This window comes from Limtongia smithiae, assembly GCF_038497785.1.
Source record: "Limtongia smithiae strain NRRL Y-17922 unplaced genomic scaffold V1518scaffold_3, whole genome shotgun sequence".
NCBI classification, from domain to species: Eukaryota; Fungi; Ascomycota; class Lipomycetes; order Lipomycetales; family Lipomycetaceae; genus Limtongia; species Limtongia smithiae.
In genome coordinates this window covers 182,321-202,526 of record NW_027117624.1, presented here as the reverse complement: position 1 = coordinate 202,526, position 20,206 = coordinate 182,321, and the positions used below count along the sequence as shown (strand labels likewise).

The 20,206-nt window shown below is 57.1% G+C and overlaps 10 protein-coding genes across 10 annotated transcripts; 4 read left to right on the top strand and 6 right to left on the bottom strand.

Moving 5' to 3' along the window:
- Positions 1-22: 22 nt before the first annotated feature.
- Positions 23-1,242, top strand: V1518DRAFT_413135 (ERV/ALR sulfhydryl oxidase domain-containing protein). Its single transcript, XM_066903242.1, has one exon. The coding sequence runs from the start codon at positions 262-264 to the stop codon at positions 1,093-1,095; it is 834 nt and encodes a 277-aa protein (XP_066760554.1). The 5' UTR covers positions 23-261; the 3' UTR covers positions 1,096-1,242.
- Positions 1,243-1,650: 408 nt separating this feature from the next.
- Positions 1,651-4,552, top strand: V1518DRAFT_413132 (ATP-utilizing chromatin assembly and remodelling N-terminal-domain-containing protein). Its single transcript, XM_066903241.1, has 2 exons — positions 1,651-1,721; positions 1,798-4,552. Exons 1-2 carry the CDS (start codon positions 1,719-1,721, stop codon positions 4,315-4,317), a joined length of 2,523 nt encoding a protein of 840 aa, XP_066760553.1. The 5' UTR covers positions 1,651-1,718; the 3' UTR covers positions 4,318-4,552.
- V1518DRAFT_413131 (tyrosine phosphatase family-domain-containing protein) lies at positions 4,352-6,353 on the bottom strand. Its single transcript, XM_066903240.1, has 2 exons — positions 5,743-6,353; positions 4,352-5,682 (listed from the first exon to the last, which is right to left on the bottom strand). The coding sequence occupies exons 1-2, from the start codon at positions 5,864-5,866 to the stop codon at positions 4,820-4,822; spliced, it is 987 nt and encodes a 328-aa protein (XP_066760552.1). The 5' UTR covers positions 5,867-6,353; the 3' UTR covers positions 4,352-4,819.
- A 146-nt stretch (positions 6,354-6,499) lies between these two features.
- V1518DRAFT_391729 (Alpha/Beta hydrolase protein) lies at positions 6,500-9,051 on the bottom strand. Its single transcript, XM_066901766.1, has 2 exons — positions 8,641-9,051; positions 6,500-8,586 (listed from the first exon to the last, which is right to left on the bottom strand). The coding sequence occupies exons 1-2, from the start codon at positions 8,832-8,834 to the stop codon at positions 6,747-6,749; spliced, it is 2,034 nt and encodes a 677-aa protein (XP_066760551.1). The 5' UTR covers positions 8,835-9,051; the 3' UTR covers positions 6,500-6,746.
- Positions 9,052-9,253: 202 nt separating this feature from the next.
- V1518DRAFT_426060 (uncharacterized protein) lies at positions 9,254-9,856 on the bottom strand (the record flags this gene model as incomplete). The annotated part of the gene is made up of 4 exons (XM_066905964.1): positions 9,254-9,405; positions 9,461-9,511; positions 9,571-9,663; positions 9,730-9,856. 4 exons carry the CDS (start codon positions 9,854-9,856, stop codon positions 9,254-9,256), a joined length of 423 nt encoding a protein of 140 aa, XP_066760550.1.
- On the bottom strand, positions 9,857-12,347 carry V1518DRAFT_194549 (uncharacterized protein). Its single transcript, XM_066900880.1, has 2 exons — positions 11,904-12,347; positions 9,857-11,431 (listed from the first exon to the last, which is right to left on the bottom strand). Exons 1-2 carry the CDS (start codon positions 12,009-12,011, stop codon positions 10,112-10,114), a joined length of 1,428 nt encoding a protein of 475 aa, XP_066760549.1. The 5' UTR covers positions 12,012-12,347; the 3' UTR covers positions 9,857-10,111.
- Position 12,348: 1 nt separating this feature from the next.
- On the top strand, positions 12,349-13,994 carry V1518DRAFT_194388 (uncharacterized protein). Its single transcript, XM_066900879.1, has 3 exons — positions 12,349-12,752; positions 12,807-12,866; positions 12,921-13,994. Exons 1-3 carry the CDS (start codon positions 12,728-12,730, stop codon positions 13,817-13,819), a joined length of 984 nt encoding a protein of 327 aa, XP_066760548.1. The 5' UTR covers positions 12,349-12,727; the 3' UTR covers positions 13,820-13,994.
- A 1,449-nt stretch (positions 13,995-15,443) lies between these two features.
- On the bottom strand, positions 15,444-17,775 carry V1518DRAFT_413115 (tRNA synthetases class I (M)-domain-containing protein). The gene is made up of 4 exons (XM_066903239.1): positions 17,649-17,775; positions 17,480-17,553; positions 17,277-17,393; positions 15,444-17,222 (listed from the first exon to the last, which is right to left on the bottom strand). Exons 1-4 carry the CDS (start codon positions 17,658-17,660, stop codon positions 15,506-15,508), a joined length of 1,920 nt encoding a protein of 639 aa, XP_066760547.1. The 5' UTR covers positions 17,661-17,775; the 3' UTR covers positions 15,444-15,505.
- V1518DRAFT_194236 (uncharacterized protein) lies at positions 17,754-18,709 on the top strand. The gene is made up of 2 exons (XM_066900877.1): positions 17,754-17,913; positions 17,990-18,709. Exons 1-2 carry the CDS (start codon positions 17,861-17,863, stop codon positions 18,567-18,569), a joined length of 633 nt encoding a protein of 210 aa, XP_066760546.1. The 5' UTR covers positions 17,754-17,860; the 3' UTR covers positions 18,570-18,709.
- Positions 18,572-20,204, bottom strand: V1518DRAFT_371450 (centromere protein Chl4/mis15/CENP-N; the record flags this gene model as incomplete). The annotated part of the gene is made up of 5 exons (XM_066901357.1): positions 18,572-19,201; positions 19,262-19,441; positions 19,497-19,690; positions 19,750-19,795; positions 19,857-20,204. 5 exons carry the CDS (start codon positions 20,202-20,204, stop codon positions 18,572-18,574), a joined length of 1,398 nt encoding a protein of 465 aa, XP_066760545.1.
- Positions 20,205-20,206: the final 2 nt, after the last annotated feature.

The following is a 20,206-nucleotide window of genomic DNA, read 5'->3' as shown; positions in this document are numbered from 1 at the left end:
GTGCGTACTCGAGGTGTGGCGTAAGAGGGGAGCGGAGACCGCGCCACAGGAAGTGGCGTGGCGCTGGGAGGCTGGAACTTGGACTGTTAAATGCCGGCTAGTGTCGTGGCATCGAGGACCGAGTCGACAGAGAGCACGAGAGCACATGCAGCACACCTAGAGCTCAATATAAGTGAGTGCCACAGACGTATCAGGACATAAATTTTCGAGGCTACACGTCCCGAAGACCACAGAATCACGAACTACAGACAATACCGAAAAATGGCGAAGACAGCATTGGCGCGACGACCACTGGTGACGGTGATAGCTTTGATTGCGGCAATCGTACTATTTACTCTAACACTGACTCCATCGCGGTCGCGGGAAGTGGACGCATACGGAAGAGATGGCAAGGCACGCGGGTCACGACCGGTGATACTGAAGGCAAGCGAGGACCGGACAGACAGTGGCAACGACAGCCTAGACTCGGTGCGAATGAACAGTGTGCACGACATCGCGGACGCGAGCGACTACGATCCACTGCAAGGTCCCGTGCCGGTGAGCTCACAGAAGCTGTCGCAAGGCGGTCCGATCATGCCGCACTTGGGCAACGAAACGATCAAGGCTGAGCTCGGCCGGGCGTCGTGGAAGCTGTTACACACGATATTGGCACGGTATCCGGAAAGGCCGACGGCCGAAGAGCGAGAGGCACTATCGTCATATATATACCTGTTTTCTCGCGTGTACCCGTGTGGAGAGTGCGCTGCGCACTTCCAAAAGTTGCTAAAGACCTTCCCACCGCAGACATCGAGCAGGATAGCGGCATCGCAGTGGGGTTGCCATGTACACAACCAGGTGAACGCGCGGCTAGGGAAAGACACCTTTGACTGCAACACGATTGCGGAGCGGTACCAGTGCGGATGTGAGGACGTCAGCGCAGCAGCAGTGGCTGCTGCTGCTGCTGACACCGGGGGTGCTGACGCCGGTGCGGGAGACGAAGGCGTGAGTGCGCGTACAGCCGGCTCAGCCAGCGCGGCGGATGAGTTTTTGAAGGTCGAGGATAAATTGCGGGGGATTCATATCGAGTCGAAAGAGGGCTTGACCCGGGGTGGGTAGAGAACGAGAACGAAAGTGTAGAAGGAGCGAACGAGGGCGCGCGTGTGCATATGGCGTTGCTGCGAATACGTGTATCTATGGATATTGGCTAACTGTTAATGAGAACTGGGTTAAATTCACTGGTAATGCTAAATACGCGTGCTGCAGCGGGTGGTGTCTGGGAAGGACGCGTTGGCGATACGGAGATGGCAGTCCGTTCACTGGTAAACAACGGACACGGGGGACCGGCGCAAGCGCGCCCGCCCAGGCGCGCCGTATCGGCACGACAGCCTGTACACAGATAAGCTGTCACTCGTAAACATTCCCGCTGCCGCTGCGAGCCGGACGGTGGTCGCAGCGCGCGAAACGGCCGCGTGGGCGGCGCAGAATGGGGAGAAGCAGTCGCGGGGACGGGAGTGGGTGTCGGGCTCGCAGCGTCGCGCCGCACGGAGCAGGAGGCGGGTCACGTGCAGTGCGGCGCGTGCGGCGCGCGCGGTCGGCGCCGGCGCGCAAACTGAAGAAGGCGCCCAGCCTTGCCCGCTCCGCTCTTATTATCCCCTCCTCCCGCCCGTCCTTGCTCCCTGCCCCGCTCCTCCTCCCCGCCGCGTCATCCGCACCACCACCCCCGTCGCCACCCCCCTGCCATGGTGAGTGGGCGGCTTCCCCAGTATTCCCCGCGGCCGTCCCTGCCGTCCCCGCCAAGCTCGCTAACTCCCGCTCCAGGTCCTGTTCAAGCGCAAGGCCGTTCGGTTCCTCGGCCCCCCTGCTGCGCCCGTCGGCGACGCCACCGACTCCTCCTCCTCCGACACCCAATCTCCCGCTCCGCCCGACGTCTGGTACATCAAGCAGACCGGCGAGTACTTCTTCGACTACGACGAATATCTCCGCCGGATGGATTTCTACAATCAGCGCCGCTTCATCTGTGAGATTACCGGCCACTCAAACCTCTCCTTTTTCGAAGCCCTTGAGTCCGAGACCGCTGAGGCCCGCGAGGTTGACGAGGTCTTCCCCGACGCGCTCAAGGACCCGGTTCTTCGTCGCCTCCAATTTTCCACCACATCGCGCCTCGACCACCTGGTTGACGAAGTTTACGAGGCCTTCAGCACCGACTTCTATCCCGGCGAGTACGCGTTCGCCACTATCAACAACGACAAGGTTGAAGTCCTCATCCGCGAGAAGACTCAGTTCAACGCCATCCGGCTCCCCAACGGCGAGGTCACTCCCGCCTACGCGAAATACCGCGTCGAGATGGTCGGCCACGGCCGCGAGGGCATGGAGGACATCGTTGACGGCACCCAGCTCACGCGTGATCGCAAGCGCTTCTCCAAAAGTATGCTGCGCACTTTTATGAAGAACACAATCTCTCGTGAGCCCTGGTCCGGCGCGCCGTGGCTAGTCAAGCCGAAATACGCTCAAAAATATCGCATCCCCACCGCCGTTCCTCCCCACCTCATCAAGAACGGCGGCTATTCCGAGGCCGATGTCGCCGTTCAGCAGGCCCGCAAGCTCAAGAAGCGTATCGCGGTCCAAAATGATCGCTCGCGAATAGTCAATATCAAGGAGGATCCTGTTCGCAAGGAGCGAGAACCTGTGAAGAAGGAGGTTTCCAAGCGACCACCTTCCAATGAAGATCTCGACATTATTCCGCTCATGGATCCGCCAATCATGCGACCACCGCTTAAGGTCGAACACTGCCTTCCACAGGAACATGTCGGTCTCTCACTCGAGACCTGGGTTTTCCTCAACATGTTCTGTCAAACTCTTCAGATCGGGTCGGTCAACTATGACGAGTTCTTGCTCTCTCTGAGATACGGCAAGCCTGGCTCGGGCGAAGCTTACGACCTATTCGTCTCTATTCACTGCGCTCTACTGAAGCTCATGATCGGCACCAGCTCGGCTGATTATCTTATCGCTCTGCCGGCAACTCGCGAAACCCACCTCCCAGACGCCGATGACGAGATGGAGGACGACGAAGCTAGCAGCGCTGACTCCAAGTCCCGGTCGCCCGGCGTCGACAACCAGGAGGCCAAACGGACGAACCGTCTAAAGGAGATTACACGTTGGCGCAGCGGCGGCTGGAAGGAGCGCCTGCAGCGGAGGCTGTTTGCCAACGGCGGTCTTGAGGTGATTATTCTTGGCCTGCTCAATGACGTCGAGTATGTGCCGGATTGGCACGAGCTGTGCGAGAAAGTCATCAACTTTTGCGCACCGCTCAACATGTCTGCGACTATGGAGACTGCGCGCACGCGCTACGCTGCGCTGGATATTGCGATGAAGCTGCGTGTGCTGTCGATTCTCATTCGTCTTGTTGGCGACTCCATTGTGCTGCGCGAACGCATCGAGTTTTGCATGGAGGAGAGCACCCGCATCCGCCGTGAGCGTCTCGAAACTCACAAGGAGCACAAATCATACATCGAGCAAGTCCGTGTTCTTGAAGAAGAGCGCTCGGAGATGCGGTCACAAGCCAAGGAAGAAGCCGCTGCTGCCGCCGCCGCTGCGAGCGAGGACAAGGAAGTTGGCAAGGCGAAGCTGCGCAACCGTATGAGCCGCGAGAAGGTTGAGGCCAAGGCCAAGTGCGATGCACAGGAGAAGCGCATTGCGTTGGGTATCGAGACCGCACAGAAGGGCATACAGAAGTGTCTTGCTGCGCTGAAGCAGGCTGAGGTCGAGTTACGCGTGCTTGACTGTCAACGTATCCGGCCAATCGGCACCGATCGGTTTTTCAACCGGTACTGGTGGTTTGAAAATAATGGTCTACCGCTGATCACCGCTAGCTCTGGAAAGGAGTCATACCACATGGGCCGCTTGTGGGTGCAAGGTCCGTCAGAGGAAGATCACGAGGTGTTCATCAAAGAAGGAAAGTCTGTGTACGGCGAGCTGAGCTTCACGGAGCGTAAGAACCTCGAGGTCGATGCCGATTGCAGGCTCGACGGTCTGAACGAGTGGGGGTTTTACGACGACACCGCGGAGATCGACGAGCTGCACGCGTGGCTGAGTAACAAAGGCGTGCGCGAGCCGCGGCTGCGCAAGGATCTTGATATCCGCCACGACAGACTACACGGGCCGATTATGCTGCGCCGGAAGCAGCTCGATCTCGATAATCCCGAGCAGCCACAGGTGCAGCCGCCGGAGGAAGAAGTGTCCGCGGTGCCTGAGCAAGCCCCGTCGCCTGTCGCCTCGGCCTCACCCGCGCCTCCAGCCGGGCCAGTAGCGCATGTGATGACTCTTCGTGGAAAGCATTAGGAACTTATCATTCATTTGTTTTGTGTTTTTTTTCGTGTAAACTGGAATGGGATGTAATATCGGGAAATTAGGTAACCTATATACTAATCGTTACGGTCGCGCCACACTAACTGCGCTGTCAAAACCACTGCTGTTTGTTTGTATTTCTAGATTGGTCGTATAGGGCGTATTTTTGTCATTATGCTTCAGTGGTGGAACAAAAATTGTTGAATGTTTGAATAAAGCCTGCAGTATGGAAATGCCTAATCGTAGATTCTCATAAACGTCAGTATGATCATATAATTACCTCACTAGTAGATAGAAGTAGCAGAAAGAAAATAGAAAAACCCCCTAACAAAACCACTCTCCCAAAACAAGAGATAATATATACTTTGTGTAGTTATGCCATAGCAAAGCGAAGAAGAACATCCGTAAAACTATATACTGTATACTGTACTGTACAAAATGTGATTAGAGTTGCAAGCTTGCACTATGTGCCACGTCTGCGTGTGTGCAGGTTGTCTCACGCTGTGAAAGTGGCGTAACGCTCGTTGCTCGCTTTGAATAGCTTCTTGCGGGTTGACGACGCTTGCGACGGCTGTCCAGAACGCGGATATGTGGCCGACGACGGTACCGGCACGGTAGGTGCGGACGGCGGCGCGGCCATCCGCTTTAGAATCCGCGTGTCAATGTCGTTCTCGTTGTGGTTGTATTCGTAATCGTGACCGTCCTCATTCTGGTCTTCGTGGTTGTGATTTTCTGCCGTAGCGATTACCGCAGCGTCGTTGTAGCTGGCGGAGATAGTGCGCTGGTACGATGCCGATGACGACGACCCGACGCCTACACCGTGACCGCCGCTCCGCACTCCCGCCTTATCCGCAGTTGGCCGCCATGCGATTGGGATCCAGCCGTAGACACGTCCGATTAAATAGATCTCGCGCTCATCGTATAGCTCGATAAACTGCTGATCCAGCGGGCGAATCTTTGGATGCGCGTGGCGCCGGTACTCGTCAAAGATCATAGTCAAACTCCAGTCCTGCAGCTTGCGCATGCACCCGACCACGCACCCCGTGCGGTGCTTACCGCGGTTGCAGTGGATCAGAATCGGCTGGTTCTCCGGGTTCATCGCGATCACGAGTGCAGTCGTGATGAGGTCGTCCGCGACGTTGACAAAGGGCTCTTTGTTGCCGGACATGCCGACTTGGAAAAGCCGGATTTTGTTGTCGCGGAGAAATTCGGCATTTTCGGTGGGGTATGGCTCGGGCACCAGCACGAGCACGCTCTTGAGGCCGAGTAAGCGGAGGTATGCAAAATTCTCAGCGTGCGGAAAAGAGCTCCGGAATATGCCGGGGACGACCATCGAGAAGTTCTCCGGGACGGCGTATTCTGCAATCGCAAATGTCAGCTCCGCAAACACAACCGTAGTGCTCTCACAAACGAACGCACCTTCGCGAGGAGAAACGGTGGTTAATGCCGATGCGGCCGCGTCCGTCTCAGTAGGGCACACTTTCTCGCTCCGCACCGTGTGCGTCTCCACCATATGTGTCTCGACTTGCTGCGACTGCAACATGCCAAATCCTTGTGCATAAAGCGGAAATATCACGCTATATCTCTATCTGAGCCGTAAGGGCTCCTCCTTAGCGGCAGGGAGGGGATTGACCTGAGGTGCGACGGTGTAACGGAAAGTCGTCCCGCGGCCCGAAGCAGCCACTGCAGTAGCGATACAGCCCTGGCTTTATCGTGCACGAACTCTCAACCCGAGCTCCGCACGCGCATACTTGTAGTGAAATTATTTCCGCAAAAGAGTCGTTGTCAAGGCCGTCGTCTCGTAGTTAGGGACCGCCGTTTGCTCTATGCCCCCTCGGGGGGAGGGTCCACGGGGGGGGGTTGAAAAGTGTGCGGTCGCGTGCAATTCACTTCGCCGTAGCTGCTGTCACACACCGCGTTTGCTTGCGGCGCCCACGAGGCGGAGCAAGAGGACTGCAGACCGTCGCGGGTGGCGGTGTGGGTTGGGCCGGTGACCGGGTGCTCGCGCTGCGGGAGGACGGAGATGGAGGGGGGAGGCGAAGACGGATTACGCTGCGAAGAGATGAGTTGGTCATTGGGATTTTGCTAGCAGCGCAGAAACCCTAAATTTTCCCGCGCGCTTCGCCTATCGCACGATTCTGGGTTCGGCAGCGCAGCACCGCAGCACCGCAGTGTCCATCTAGGTTGCCCTTTCTATTTCGGTTAAGCACGTGGCTACTGAATACATATGTCCGGCCGGTCCGTAGGCTCGCTATGCGTGCCTCCCAAAACAAAACATAATAAAACTAAACAAAACGAAACATTTAAGCATACAAGCACATGAACAAGACTATTCGTCATCATTACACAGATCAACACACCGTCATGCAATTTTTTTTACTTTCAGAGCAGGTCAACAGCAAGCTGTTGCACTAGGCAAGCGACTATCGCGCGCCGCGACCTTGCATGCCAACGTCGCCTGCGTCGCCTGCGTCGCCATGCTTCATCAGCGCGGTGCTCCCGGTAGCCTCTTCATCCTCCTCATCGGCGCGCGTCGATGCGGAATCTGTGCTCACGCGCCTGGCATCGTTGTGCGCACTGCTAGCATCAAACATTATTCGCCGCTCGATCTCGTCCGAGGTGACAATCGGACTCTCAACGACCAGCTCGTCCAGCTCATTCGACTCCCGCGAAAGCACGTCGGTGCTACTACTGCTCCCACCGCTACCATCTTCCATCCGCAGCACCTGGTCCTGCTTTGCGAAGCCCACGGTGCGGTATCCGCGGCGACCATCCTGCCGTCGCTGATAAATCACAAAAACGGCGAATCCGGCTGCGGCAAGGGCGACAATGATCAGCGCAAGCTCGCCGGCGCGGAAGTACGCCGCGCGCGTCGCGTCCTTGATCTTCTTCTGCGCCTCGTCGTCGTCGCTGTTGTCGCCCTCGCGGGAACTGTCGCCTTCGCTACCATCGCCTGTTCCGGGAGCAGTTGAGTTACCGCCGACAGAGCTCTGTGGCGGCGTCACGCCGGGGAAGTTGTAGTCGAGCCCGATGAACCGGTGCATCATGTCCCGCACCGCCAACGGCTGGTCGACGGGTACCATGTGCGATGCGTTGTAGATCAACACGTAAGTGAGGTTGCGCGCGGCCTGGTATAGACCCACAGCCTCGTTGTCCAGCGTCCACTCCTCCCGCGGCGCCCATGTGCCGCCGGGAGTCTCCTCGAAGCCGAGACCGCCGTTGAACTTCATCTGGCTGATAAAGTCCTCGTTTCCGAGATGGTTGCAAATCATGTCCTGGTCGCCGTTGAACATGAGCACGGGGATCTGCTCCAGGATGCCTGGGAGCAACTCAATTGCAGGCCGAGAGTTGTGCGCGCTAAACGCCCGCGATACCGCGCCGGAACATTCGGTCCAGCCGGTCTTCTTGTCCGGGTTGACGTGCAACGCGTCGATAACCGCTTGTGTGCGAAGATACGGCGTCACGTACACGAGATCGTCCGGCCAGTTACCGCCGCACGCGGGATACGTGTCGAACTTGCGCACATCGTACATGTTGTGGCAGTACTTCTTGTTTGGCTGCGATTTGTCCTGGGACACCTCGAGGATAATATCGAGCACCTCCTCGCACGTCTCGATCTCGATCACGGGTCCGCCTTCCTGGATCTTGTTAACACACTTTGTAACCTGCGCTTCTACGCGCGCGGCCGCGGGAGTGCCGCCCTGCAGCAGGTTCATGGAGTACGCGTAAGGCAGGTACGACAAGTACTGGCGCACGGGATCAACCCATGAGTTGCCGAGCATGATGCCCTTGAGGGGGTACGCCGCGGCGCCGGTGGTGGTGGCGTTTGCGTTGCGCGCGAGGATCGCATCAGCGATGTAGGGGATGTACATGCCCGCGTACGACTCGCCGGCGATGTACAGATCCTCAGTGAAATACTGTGGAAAGATCGCAAAAAACTTGTCCATGAACTTTAGGAAATCTGCCGCCATCTCGTCGAGCTCGTGCACGTAGCTGTCGGTGTCCACGTAGCTGAAGCCCGTGCCGAGCGGGTTGTCGACGAACAGCACGTTCGCATATTGATTCCAGCGGCCCTCATTGAGATATAGATGACCGCCCTCGGCGACGCGGAATGGGCCGAGCTCGATGGCGGCGCCGTCCATCGACGAGCATCCTGGTCCGCCGTTAAGCCAGATGATGGTGCGCGGCTTCTCGGCGATGTGCTCGTTCTCGCACATCCAGAAGAACATATTGCCATTGTGCTCGGGATTGATTTCAATGTGCCTGCGCTTGTCAGTGGCCGTGTCGTGATAGTAACCAAGGAACAAGTGGACTCACCCAGCGTACATGTGCGGCATGACGATGCCGGCCGGTGCACCGGGCAGTGTGGGGACGAAGTAATCCGCAGCGGTGCCGTCTGCGCCCACAATGCCAGCAAAGAACAGCGCAGGCAGCACAAGCGCCGCAACGCTGAGAAGCGCAACGCGGCGTACGCGTGTGGACGAGGAGACGGCAAAGACGAGGTGCATCATCTTTGCTCGTGCAGAGGTGGAGCTTGGGGCAGCGGTGCAAGCAGAAGCGGGTCTGCGCACGAAGTCACGACCGGCGACGACGACAGCGACAGCGGAGCTCAGCGACCGGAGTCGGCGCGGCACAGGCAGCGTCAGGGTGCGTGCTGGAGGGCGAGGAGAAAGGGCGAACGAGGAGGCGGAGGCGGGTTGCGGTGGCACTGACAGACGCAGTCGTGTGCGGTCGTGATGCGTCGTCGTGGCTGCCGCAGCAGAGTTTGGGCGCCGCCCCCTGCTCCCAACCTGCCCAGTCGGGCAGGTCACCTGCCCGACTGGGCAGTTACACAGACCCGTGACGTAATCGCAGCCGCGCCGGTCCCCCGCGCATCTTAAATTGGTTGGTTTATTGCTTACAGCCCAAAGAGCCTCCTTCGCCGCCGCCCTCACAACTTTGTCCGCTCGGAGTCCGGGAAGAAGAACTCCCGCCCGTATACAAGTGCGTTGGCAGCGGCGCCGAGACTCAGCATAGCTGGCCACGGCTTCAGCTGCGTGATCCCGCGCCGTCCGTTGGCCATGCAGTACAGTATGCTCCACGCTGCGGCCTGTTAGCGTCCCTGTCGTTGCACTAAAAGATCGCGTGTGCTGCTTACCGGAAGCGAAGCCTGCGCCGTTGATGGGGTCGTCGTCGAGAATTATGTATCCTGCGCAGGCGGTCAGCCCAAGCCACTGCTGCTCCTCCGCACCCGCACCTTCAACCCACCTCCAAGAGCCATCGCAGTTCCAAAGCCCATGCAGCTCAACGGCCGCGGCGTGTACAGCGGCAGTCTGTACGCATGCGGTGTCGTCGCAAACACTGGCCACGTAGCGTTGTCAGCCAAAACACGTTCTGTCTCAGCTCGCCGTTGACAAGGCTACTCACATGAAGCAGCGAAACCCCACGCCGGATACGGCGTCACTGCGAGACGCGAGAGCATCTCGCCGTATGAAGAGCGTGTGACCGGCATGTAGTCCATTTCGCTCGTGATGTCGGAGTCTGGAACGGCCATGTCTGTTGTGAGCGGGATGTGTGGGTGGGTGGGAGTTGAGGAAAGTGCGCGCGTGCGCGGACGGCGATCTTGAAGTAGGAGCGGTGGAGTGCGGGGCAGCCTGGCCGCCGGCGATCGTTTTCAAACCCCACCTAGCGCGATTCAAAAAAAATAAAAATCCCCTCCTTGACTCCTGTATGGTACAAAACAGACACAACCGACGCGCCGGCACTACTAAGTACAAAAGTCTCGTCGTCGTACACCACCTATTTACACTCACGCGTACAGCTCTCCCGGCCGCGCGCGGTCCTTGGCCTCCTTCTCCATCGCCGTGCGGCCCTCGTGCTTCGCCTCGTGCTCCTCCCGCATGCGCTCCTCCTCGTCGTCGAGGAATCCCTGTATGTCCGGCGGCGCGACCTGCATCTGCACGCTAGGCGCGCCGTTCAGGAACCGCAGCTGCTCAAGCACCCGCTGGCGCACGCCATCGAGGTATTTCTTGGTGTTGCGGTTATCAATCTTGCCACCCAGGTTCGGGTGAAGACTGAAATCGGGGCCGAAATAGTTTAAAAACGGGATCTGCTGTGGCAGCCGCGAGTCCAGCTCCAGGTTCAGTAGCACCGACGTCTCGTACGCCCACGCGCGCGACACGTTGCGCGGGGTGTAGCCGCCGCCGCCGACGACCATCATTGGCAAATGAAACGACTTCACAAAACGCACGCACTCGCCGTGGGCTCGGATGTTCAGGTTAAAGCACCCCAGTCGGTCGCCGCCTAGCGAGTCCGCTCCGCATTGCAGGACAATAGCCGATGGTCGGTATGCGTTGATCACCGGATCGACAATGCTCTTGAAAAGCTGAATGTAAGACTCATCGTCAATGCCATCGCGTAGTGGCACATTGAGAGAGTGATGTGTTCCGAGCCCAGTGCCAATTTCCTCAAAGTTGCCTGTGCCCGGGAAGAACTCACCGTTGTACTTGTGGAATGACAGAGTCATCACCCGATCTGTCGAATAAAATGCCTCCTGCACGCCGTCGCCGTGGTGCAGATCAATGTCGATATAGAGCACTCGAGGATGGTAGCGCAGAAGGTTGAGGATGCCGAGAACGATGTCATTGACATAGCAAAACCCAGAAGCCTCAAACTTCTTGGCGTGATGCAGCCCACCGGACCAATTGATTGCAATATCAGACTGTCCTGCAATAAGTTTCCGCGACGCGTCCAACGACCCGCCGGCGTATATACTACAGTAGTTGTAGATGCCGTCAAAGATGGGACAGTCGTCGCCGATGTTGAACTTTGTCCACACCGACTCGAACTCGTTCTTGTTCTCCGGCGTCACGCGCTGCAGAAAGTCGATATAGTCCTCGGAGTGAAACTGCAGAATTTCGGCCTCGGTTGCGCGCCGAGTCTTGTAGAAATCCATCTTCTCATGCATGCCGTAGCCGAGCACAAGATGATCCGTCAGCATGAGCCGGAACGGCTTCATCGGATGGCGTGTGCCCTGGCAATTGTAAGCCATTGTGTTATCACCATCATCAGCAACAAGCCTACGTACAAAGTGGTATCGGGAAACATCCTCATTGTTGTGATAAGAGACCTAGATGGCATTGCTGTCAGTGTCTGTTCTTCGGATAAACCTAGAGGGCAAGCCGAGCGGAATCCGAGATCTAGAACATTAAGGTTTATACGCCGCACGAGACCATGCGCCACGCTGCGCCAGATTTGCGCCTGGTCCGCGCCACACCACCCCTGCGAAGTGTGATTCCAACATCCGCAATCGTAAGCCGCTGCGAGCACATAAAGTCGCGGCGGAGCGCGAACGGTAGACAGAAAACAAGATAAAAAGCAATGCGGGGGTGGTAGACGGCGTTGCGAGAAGGTGTACGCGGCAAGCAAAGATCACCGCCACGGCGCTGCCACCGCGCGACGAGCTGCCGTCGACAAGACGATGACCCTGCCGGCGCATGTCCCGGTGGCGAATCAAACAAGCAGAAAGATGGAAGATACAGAGAACTCAAGAGAGAGAAAAAAATGTAGAAACGAAAGAACTCGCAACACAGGTAACATACTGTGAGGCCGTTATTGCCGTCGGCCAAGTAGGCGGCCGTGTTGCGGGCTACCTTGGCGTCGAAGGAGAGGGTGGGCTGGGAGTCAGGCCGCCATGTCTGAACGACCATGCTGGGACGGAAGTGCCGGCTGTGTGCAGTGCGCCGGGGCTCTGCCTACGGACGACGAAGAGGGAGGGGAAGGAGAAGGAGGAAGAGAGGCCGAGGCCGTGAATGACGAAGGTGGAGGAGGAGGAGGACGCGAGCGAAGAGCGAGCAGCAACGGTCGTGTCTGCAGACGACGAAGGTGCGCCAGCAGCGGAAGCGGAACGGGGCGAAACTCGGACGGCCGCGAAACTGCGAGAAAGAGAAAGAACAAGAAACGACCGCGAAAGATGCGTCTGTTTTTGGGTTCTCTTCTCAGCGCCACCGACGCCGGGGCTCCTGCGGTGGCTCTGCGCTGCGCTTTCCGCTCAGGCGGCCAGCAACGGCTGCGGCGACGACAACATCGACGTCGCGAGCAACCTCAGTCCGCAGCCACGGCGTCTCCGAGTCTCTTGAGTCAGGCACAAGACAGTGTCTAGTATCATACGGGACTCTGCCCGAGCCCGGTTGGTCCGCCTCATAATTCTGCTCCGCCAGCTACAAACACCGACCACGGCAGCACCGCCGCCCGCAGCAGTGACTGACATACTTTCGCGGACGGGGCGCGTTTCCTCTTCCTGTGCGCATCTTCTCCATTCGCCCTGAAATAAAACTAGACGCTTCGTTCTCTCCACTGGGCTGCAAAAAATAGATCCCCGCCCTTCTACGCCCCTCAACACTCGCAACTCGTCTACGTCGCCACGATGACCGCCCTCAACTCCGCCTCAGGTGCGTACGCCCACAGATCATCCACACCGTTTGCTTGCTGACCGACAACCGCAGGCATCGAGTACAAGTTCCATGCCGACAAGCGTGTGTCCATTATCACCTGCCCGTTCTCAGGTACGCACAGCTCTTGATCCTCTCTTCCTATTGCACGGTACTTACACTCAGTAGGCGGGCAGGGTCGGTACGGCGTTGAACTGGGCCCAGATCATGTCCTAGAGCACGGCCTTGCCGCGCAGCTCGAGGAGCTGTCGTGGACGTTGACTGCCACCCCTACTCTCACCTTTACCCCGCCCGCACAGGATCCTGACGCGGGAAAGTTGAAGCGGCCGCAGTTCGTTGCCGATGCCACGCGGCGCGTTGCCGAGTCTGTCGCTGGCGTGCTCGCGGATGGCGTGTTTCCCCTCGTCATCGGCGGGGACCACTCGCTCGCCATCGGTACTATCTCAGGCATGCTCTCGCAGCACCCCGACGCGTGCCTGCTGTGGATCGACGCGCACGCGGACATCAACACGCCTGATTCGACGCCGTCTGGGAACATCCACGGCTGCCCCGTCGCGTTCGTCGCTGGCCTCGTTGATCCGCTGCCAGCGCAGTTCTCGTGGCTTGAGTCGTCAGTTTCTGGCTCCGCATCCGCGCCTCGTCTTCCACTTGATCGCCTCGCGTACATCGGCCTGCGCGACGTCGACTCCGGCGAGCGCGCAATCCTGCGCCAACACAACGTTGCTGCGTTCTCGATGCACCACATCGACAAGTACGGCATCGGCAAGGTCGTCGAAATGGCGCTAGCGCGAATCAACCCCACCGGTAAGGCGCCGGTGTACGTCTCCTTCGATATCGACGCGCTCGATCCTGAGCACGCTCCCGCGACCGGCACTCCCGTTCGGGGCGGACTGTCCCTGCGTGAGGCGTGTTACATCTGCGAGGCTGTCGCGGAGACCGGAAACCTGCTCGGAATGGACGTTATGGAGTGCAACCCTGTGCTTGGCACTGACGAGCGCTCTGTCGCCGCCACAATGTCGGCCGCCTGCAGCGTCGTGCGCTGCGCAATGGGCGAGACGCTGCTGTGAATCAGCCCCTCATGGATGCGTGCTGGCCGTGCTGCCTTTGTTGTCTTTCCTAGAATTCTGTATCATTAATGTGACATGACTCGTGATAATTGTGTTGTTCGCGCCAGCCCCTAGAGACCTCTGTAGGAGAACCCTGGCGGCGGTGAACCCTGGTGGTTGTCGGACTGTGGTAAAGATATATATTGGAACAGACAACTGACGCGCCAGCACATACCACGGCCGCCAACACATCGACCACTATGCCTCCAAGCGATCACACTCCTCCTCCTCTGCTGCCGCTGCCGCCGCCTCCCCCATTGCCAGCAGACGGTCAGCAAACGAAGCAACGCAGGCGCGTGTGTTGTTGTTGTCGCCGTCGACGCATGAACGCCAACTCCTCCACCAGCTCTATCAGCAAAGGCCCCTACCAAAGTTGTCGTTCGAACGGGGATAAGTGCTGCGGGAGGATCCGCAAGTCCAATGGGAGAAAGAGCCGATGACTGACGAACGCGGAATGAGAGGTAGAGGCGTCGGCATAGCGAGAAATTGTGTGAGCCGGCCTGCCGTGCGATAAGGGTGTGTGGAACGAGCCATCGAGGGACGAGTCACGATAACGCGTTGACATGTCCCGCACGGCCGACCACACCACAACAACGACAACAACAACACACCACCGCTGCGCTAGTTCTGCTCACGGTCCGGACCGTGCGTGCCTATAGGCTGGCGACTTGTCTGTCAGCCGCTGCCAAGAAGGCACAGGACGCGCACTTGGGAGGGCGCAAGTCGCGCACCTCGGAGTTGTGCGGTGGCTGTGACGTCACCCGCCGCGTGACTTCCTCCGGCCGACGTGGCCCCGCAACCGCCTTCCACATATAAATGGGCTCGCGACTCCCGCTTGTGTTGCATATTTCTTCCTTTCTCTTCCCTCACTCAGTATTACATCTGCCTACTCGCTTCCTTCGCGATCCTACCTTCACTCCCACACTTCCAACAACTTTTACTTTAATCGCATATCACAATGGCTGGCGGCTGCGACTGCGGACCTTCTTGCACCTGTGCCTCCCCTTCTAGCTGCTCTTGCGGCTCCAAGCGCACCCTCGTCAACATGGCTGGCGACTGCACCTGCGGTTCTTCCTGCTCCTGCAGCTCCACTAACTGCACCTGCGGATCGACTAAGCGCACCGTTGTCAACATGGCCGGTGACTGCACCTGTGGCGCGTCTTGCACCTGCAGCTCCACCAGCTGCACCTGCGGCAAAGTATGATTCTTTTCTAGTGTTTTCTTTTTTCGCGATGTGTATACTAACCTGCTTCTAGTAAATGTCTGCTATAGTCGCGATATCATGAATTGCATGAGAAGTTAGTTCTCCGTTTACACATTGAGTTGGCTAGGTGTTTAGGTTGGAGGTTCTATCTAGGGGTTATCTTGTTGTATCAGTTTGTTACATATCAAAATACATAGTCCTAATCGTCTACGTTGAATATTGATTCGATGATCTTTCTAGTGTGTTTTTGAGCGGTCGATGTCATGCCCGCTGGTATGATAAGTGGGGGGATCGGTGGAATCGCGCTCGGAGCACGGTCTAGACGCGCCAGGACGTACCGGAGACCTCCGGCGTGTACGTACATTTCAGATAACACACGAGCAATATGAGCAATGATATGATTTATACTGTAGATACAATTCCAAGTCTTTCCACCTTTCCGCCTACGCGACTATTGGCTCTGGCGCCGTCTCGGTCGCCGCAGCAGTCGGTTCGTCCTGGCTGTCTGCCTTGGCAGCCTGCTTCTTCTTCTTTTTCTCATCCTTGCGCTTCTTCTTTTCCTCCTTCTTCCGCTTCTCCTCCTCGTCCTCCTTCTTGCTGCCGCCAAACTGTGCGCGCCAGATCTCCTCCTTCTTCTCATCGATCCGCGTGAAAAGGTACTGCGCCTTACCGATCCTGTGGCCGCCCTTCAGGTCCAAGGAGAAGGTATCTGGGATCTTTCGCAGCGGCGCGTTCAGCTGCTGCACCATACCGTCCGCCGTCGCGGGAAGGAAGGGAAAGGCGACAGCGGAGAGCGTGTACACCAGGTTGAGGCCAACGCCGACGACAGCGGCAGCGACGGCTGGTGCATCGACGATGAGTGCGTTGTTCATCTTGCTGTCCTGCAAAAACAGGTTCCCCCGCGAAGACAGCTGCAGCACTGTCTCGAGACCGGAGCGCAAGTGCACGTTTGTCATGGCGTCATTGTACCGCGCGAGAATCTCATTCACGTTGGCCTTGAACTCCGCGTAATCTGGCAAGTCCTCCGCGCTGTAGGCTGGGATGACGCTATCATATTTGGCGTTCACAAACTTGACGATCCGGTTGACAAAGTTGCCCAAGTTCGCTAACAGCTCGCTGTTGTTGCGGAAGATGAAGTCCCTCCACGAGAACATCGTGTCTGAAGTCTCCGGCCGGCTCATCAATAGATAATACCGCCACACATCCGCTGGTACGCCTGTGTCCTGCGCGTTGTTGCCGAACACGCCAACGTTGCGCGACTTGCTGAACTTGCCACCCTCGTACTGCAGGTACTCCGTCGTCGATATGTGGTGCAGCTTGAGCCACGGCTTCCGCGTGCCGATCTCGCTGGAGGGGAACACGACGGTATGGAATGGCACGTTGTCCTTGCCCATGAACTGGAACAGCTTCACTTGCTCTGGCTTGTTCCACCACTCGCGCCACGACGGCGTGTAGTTTGCGGTGATACTCACGTAGCCGATGCACGCGTCGAACCACACGTACAGCACCTTCTCCTTATACGCCTCCAGCGGCACCGGAGTACCCCACTTCAGATCTCTCGTGATGCAACGCGGGTGCAGACCCTCCTTGACCCACGAATCAGTGATCATACGTCCGTTCCGCGACCAGTCACCCTCCTCGGCGGACTGCTTGATCCACACCTCGAGCTCCGGCTGCAGCTTGTCGAGCGACAAGAAAATGTGTCGCGACTCCCGCGGCACCGGCGAGCTGCCATCAATCTTGCATCGCGGGTTAATCAGCTCAAACGGGTCGAGAAGATTTCCGCACTTGTCGCACTGATCGCCGCGCGCGTCTTCGTATCCGCACCGCGGGCAGGTGCCCTCAACAAATCTATCAGCAAGGAAGCCAGAGTGCCTCTCGCAAAACAGCTGCGTCATGGTCTGCTCCTCCAAAAACCCGTTCTTTTCGAGATCCAAAAAGATTTCCTGTGCAATCTCAGTCTGCAGCGGCGTCGTCGTACGTCCGAACATGTCGAATTTGATGTTGAACCAGTCGTATACTTCCTTGTGCAGCTTGTGGTACTTATCACACAGCTCCTTTGGACTCACGCCTTCCTCGAGCGCCTTAGTCTCCGTAGCTGTGCCATACTCGTCCGTACCGCACACAAACAGGGCGTTCTTGCCCCGCGCCTTCGTATAACTACCCCAGGGTCAGTCGCAGCTCCACGTTTTGCGGACGCACACCATCACATACCGTGAGAACACATCGGCACTGAGTACACTGCCGATAATATTTCCGAGATGCGGCACGTTGTTCACGTATGGCAGCGCCGAAGTAATCAGAATGTTCTCCTCGTCCGGTTTCGGCAGACTGGCGCAGATCTGTTAGCCAACACTGATCCCGATCCCGGTTGCGCTCGCGGTCCACGAAAGAACAAAATAACCTGAGCAACATACATCTCGGTCTCAACCTGAGTATAGACAATGTCCGGGGATATTTCAAGCGCCGCAAGGTTGTCAGCGAGAGTGTTCTGAGGAGCCCAAGTTAGCATATTGCGACGGGGACTAACGAACACTTCTCGAGCTCCATGACTTGTCATCATCGAGGATTGTAGGAAAGACATACAACGGCGGCCATCTTCTATTATGGACTGCGCGCGATCGGCAGTGAGTGGAGCTGTTGAAGCTTAAAAGTGCGCGGTGCGGGGGGTGCAGGAATAGATGACTATTCGACTCTTCTACAAAAGTGTGCAATGATGCAAGAAAAATTATGAAAGAGGGGCTGGGACCACACCTTGACCTCATCGCAACGCCCACCGCCACCACATCACACTCGCTATGGACGACTCTATGGACGATCTCTTTGACTCGCTTTTGAATCTAGAATCAACGTCTGTTGCCCTATTCTATACCCTTGCCTGCTCTCCTACGCTCACCGGCGTTAGCTGACACCCTTCTTCACCACAGGTTCTACGAACAAGGATACGCAGAAGGCTTCGCTGACGGACTGCGCGCCGGTACCTCGGAGGGCAAGCAGTTCGGTCTGCAAACAGGCTTTCGCCGCTTTCTGTCTGCTGGTATTCTTCAAGGTCGTTGCGAAATCTGGTCGAGCACTGCGCCAGATGACGCTGCGCCCGCGCGTGAGCGAACGCGACAGTCCCAGCACAAGCAACAGCGCGCTAGTGACAACGACAACGAAAATGAAACGGACCTCACGCCACTGTCCGGTGGTCGCGCATCGCGACAGCTTCGTATCCTGCAAGATCTGGTCATAGACGTACCAACACAAAACGACGAGGCCGCGGTCGACGAGTTCGAAAACCGCATGAAGCGTGCGCGTGCGCGAGCAAAGGTTGTCCAGCGCCTGATGCGCGATACCGTACCAGTGCAGCTCGAAGACGATGTTGTGCGCGTTCTTGCAAAGGGCGAAGCTGATGAAACCATCGAGAGTGCCACACCGCAGCTCGCAGCAACTGCGCGGTCATCGCGTTACGATCACAGCGAACACGCAGATCTGCGTGCACAAATGGAGATTGAAATCACATGAACCTAATCGTTCTGCCGCACTAGATCTCCTCGAGAAATCACGCCGACAGAAACGCCTAGCTCGCCGGTCATCCACTGTGGCATCTTTGACGTATTGATGCATCCCTTTTGAGCAAGCAACCGCAGTCCCTCGAAAACGTGTGTTCCGTCGAACACCATTCTCACTTTCGGCGTGACCGTGATTGTTTCACCGGGACGCCCAACTTCACAATCATTCTCGACTCGGAATTCGACATGAGTAAGCGCAGTCTCCGGAGCTACCTGCACAGTCGACGACGTAGATGTGGTTCCAACAACCTCAGGATTCTCGGTCTCTACTGCAACTGCACCGAACCGCGCGTCAATCGTTCGCGCTCGCTTATTTCGCCTTGTCTCAGTGCCTGAGACTTCGTGGTCCTGCTCTGCGTCGAGTTCTTTGGCTTCTGCCGCTATCTGGTCGGCTACGACTTTCTCCGCAGACTCCAATGGCGATGCGTCGACCTCGTTTCTGGCATACACACTCCACCCACCAAGCGCAGTTGCCATGCGATTAGTGGTCCGCATTGATAGCAAGGTCTCGAGAGACCGAGCAGTGAGACTTGTGGCTTCTAGCCGTACTTGCAAGCCAGGCATAGATATTGATGTCTCAATACACTAGTCTCCATCATTAGTAACGACCAAGCTTTATCTCACACAAGCAGGTGTAGAACGAACCTCTCGCAATATGGTCTGGAACGGGTTCAGAAATGGGGTGTTGAAGATGTGCTGCGGTGAGACTGGAATCGCGCAAAACACGGTGTATCGACCTCGCTGCATAGCCTTTGTTCGCGAATCATGTAATTGTATTCGTACAAGCGCGAGCGGCAACGTCCGATGCTGTATTACATGGACATGCTTTGTATTCAGTTAGCTTCTCAGTTTAAAATGACTAATGTGGTTGAGTACGTACATTATCAATTAGAGAATGCAGCGCTCGCTTTAGATGTTTGACGAACGTTGGCGCGTGGACAGTCGACAAGCTGGCAGGGCGCAAGCCAAGTACCGCCGACATACGCTCCTTATCGTGCGAGCCCGTACTATTCGGCGATATGAGCGATACGGCCGACGCCGTCCACTTCATACACAGTGGCTTTTCAAACAAATCTGTGTACAGTGCGCGGTTAGCAAGAGAGGATATATTATTGCTGGTATGTCTGTCGTACATTCGAATTCGATATTTGCAACTTGTCGCATATTGAATCCTCGAGACTAAATAACACAAGCGTTAGCCGACAATCCCAAAATGATGTGGAAACAAAAGTTGACTGACCCAGTCCACATTCACCATGCGTTCTGTGATTTCCTTCTTGGAATACCGTGCCTCCTGCATGAACTCGTAGGCTCCACGAACAGCCATCACTGCGTCTCTACAGATCGCATTATAGTTCTCATCCTCTCCGATAGCCCTTTTTCGTCTCCGTTCCTGTATATCCTCGTATTCCAGGTCCTCGTAGCGCCTTTCGTCCTCGTCGTCTTCCCCGATATGGTGGGGCCAGTTCATATTGTCCTCCAGATCTAGCCATCCCATAACAAGCTCGATCAGGGTGTCGCGCGACATGCGCATCAGTATCCAAGTGTGCGAATCCTTCGGAGCAATGATAGAGTCATCTTGATGCATCT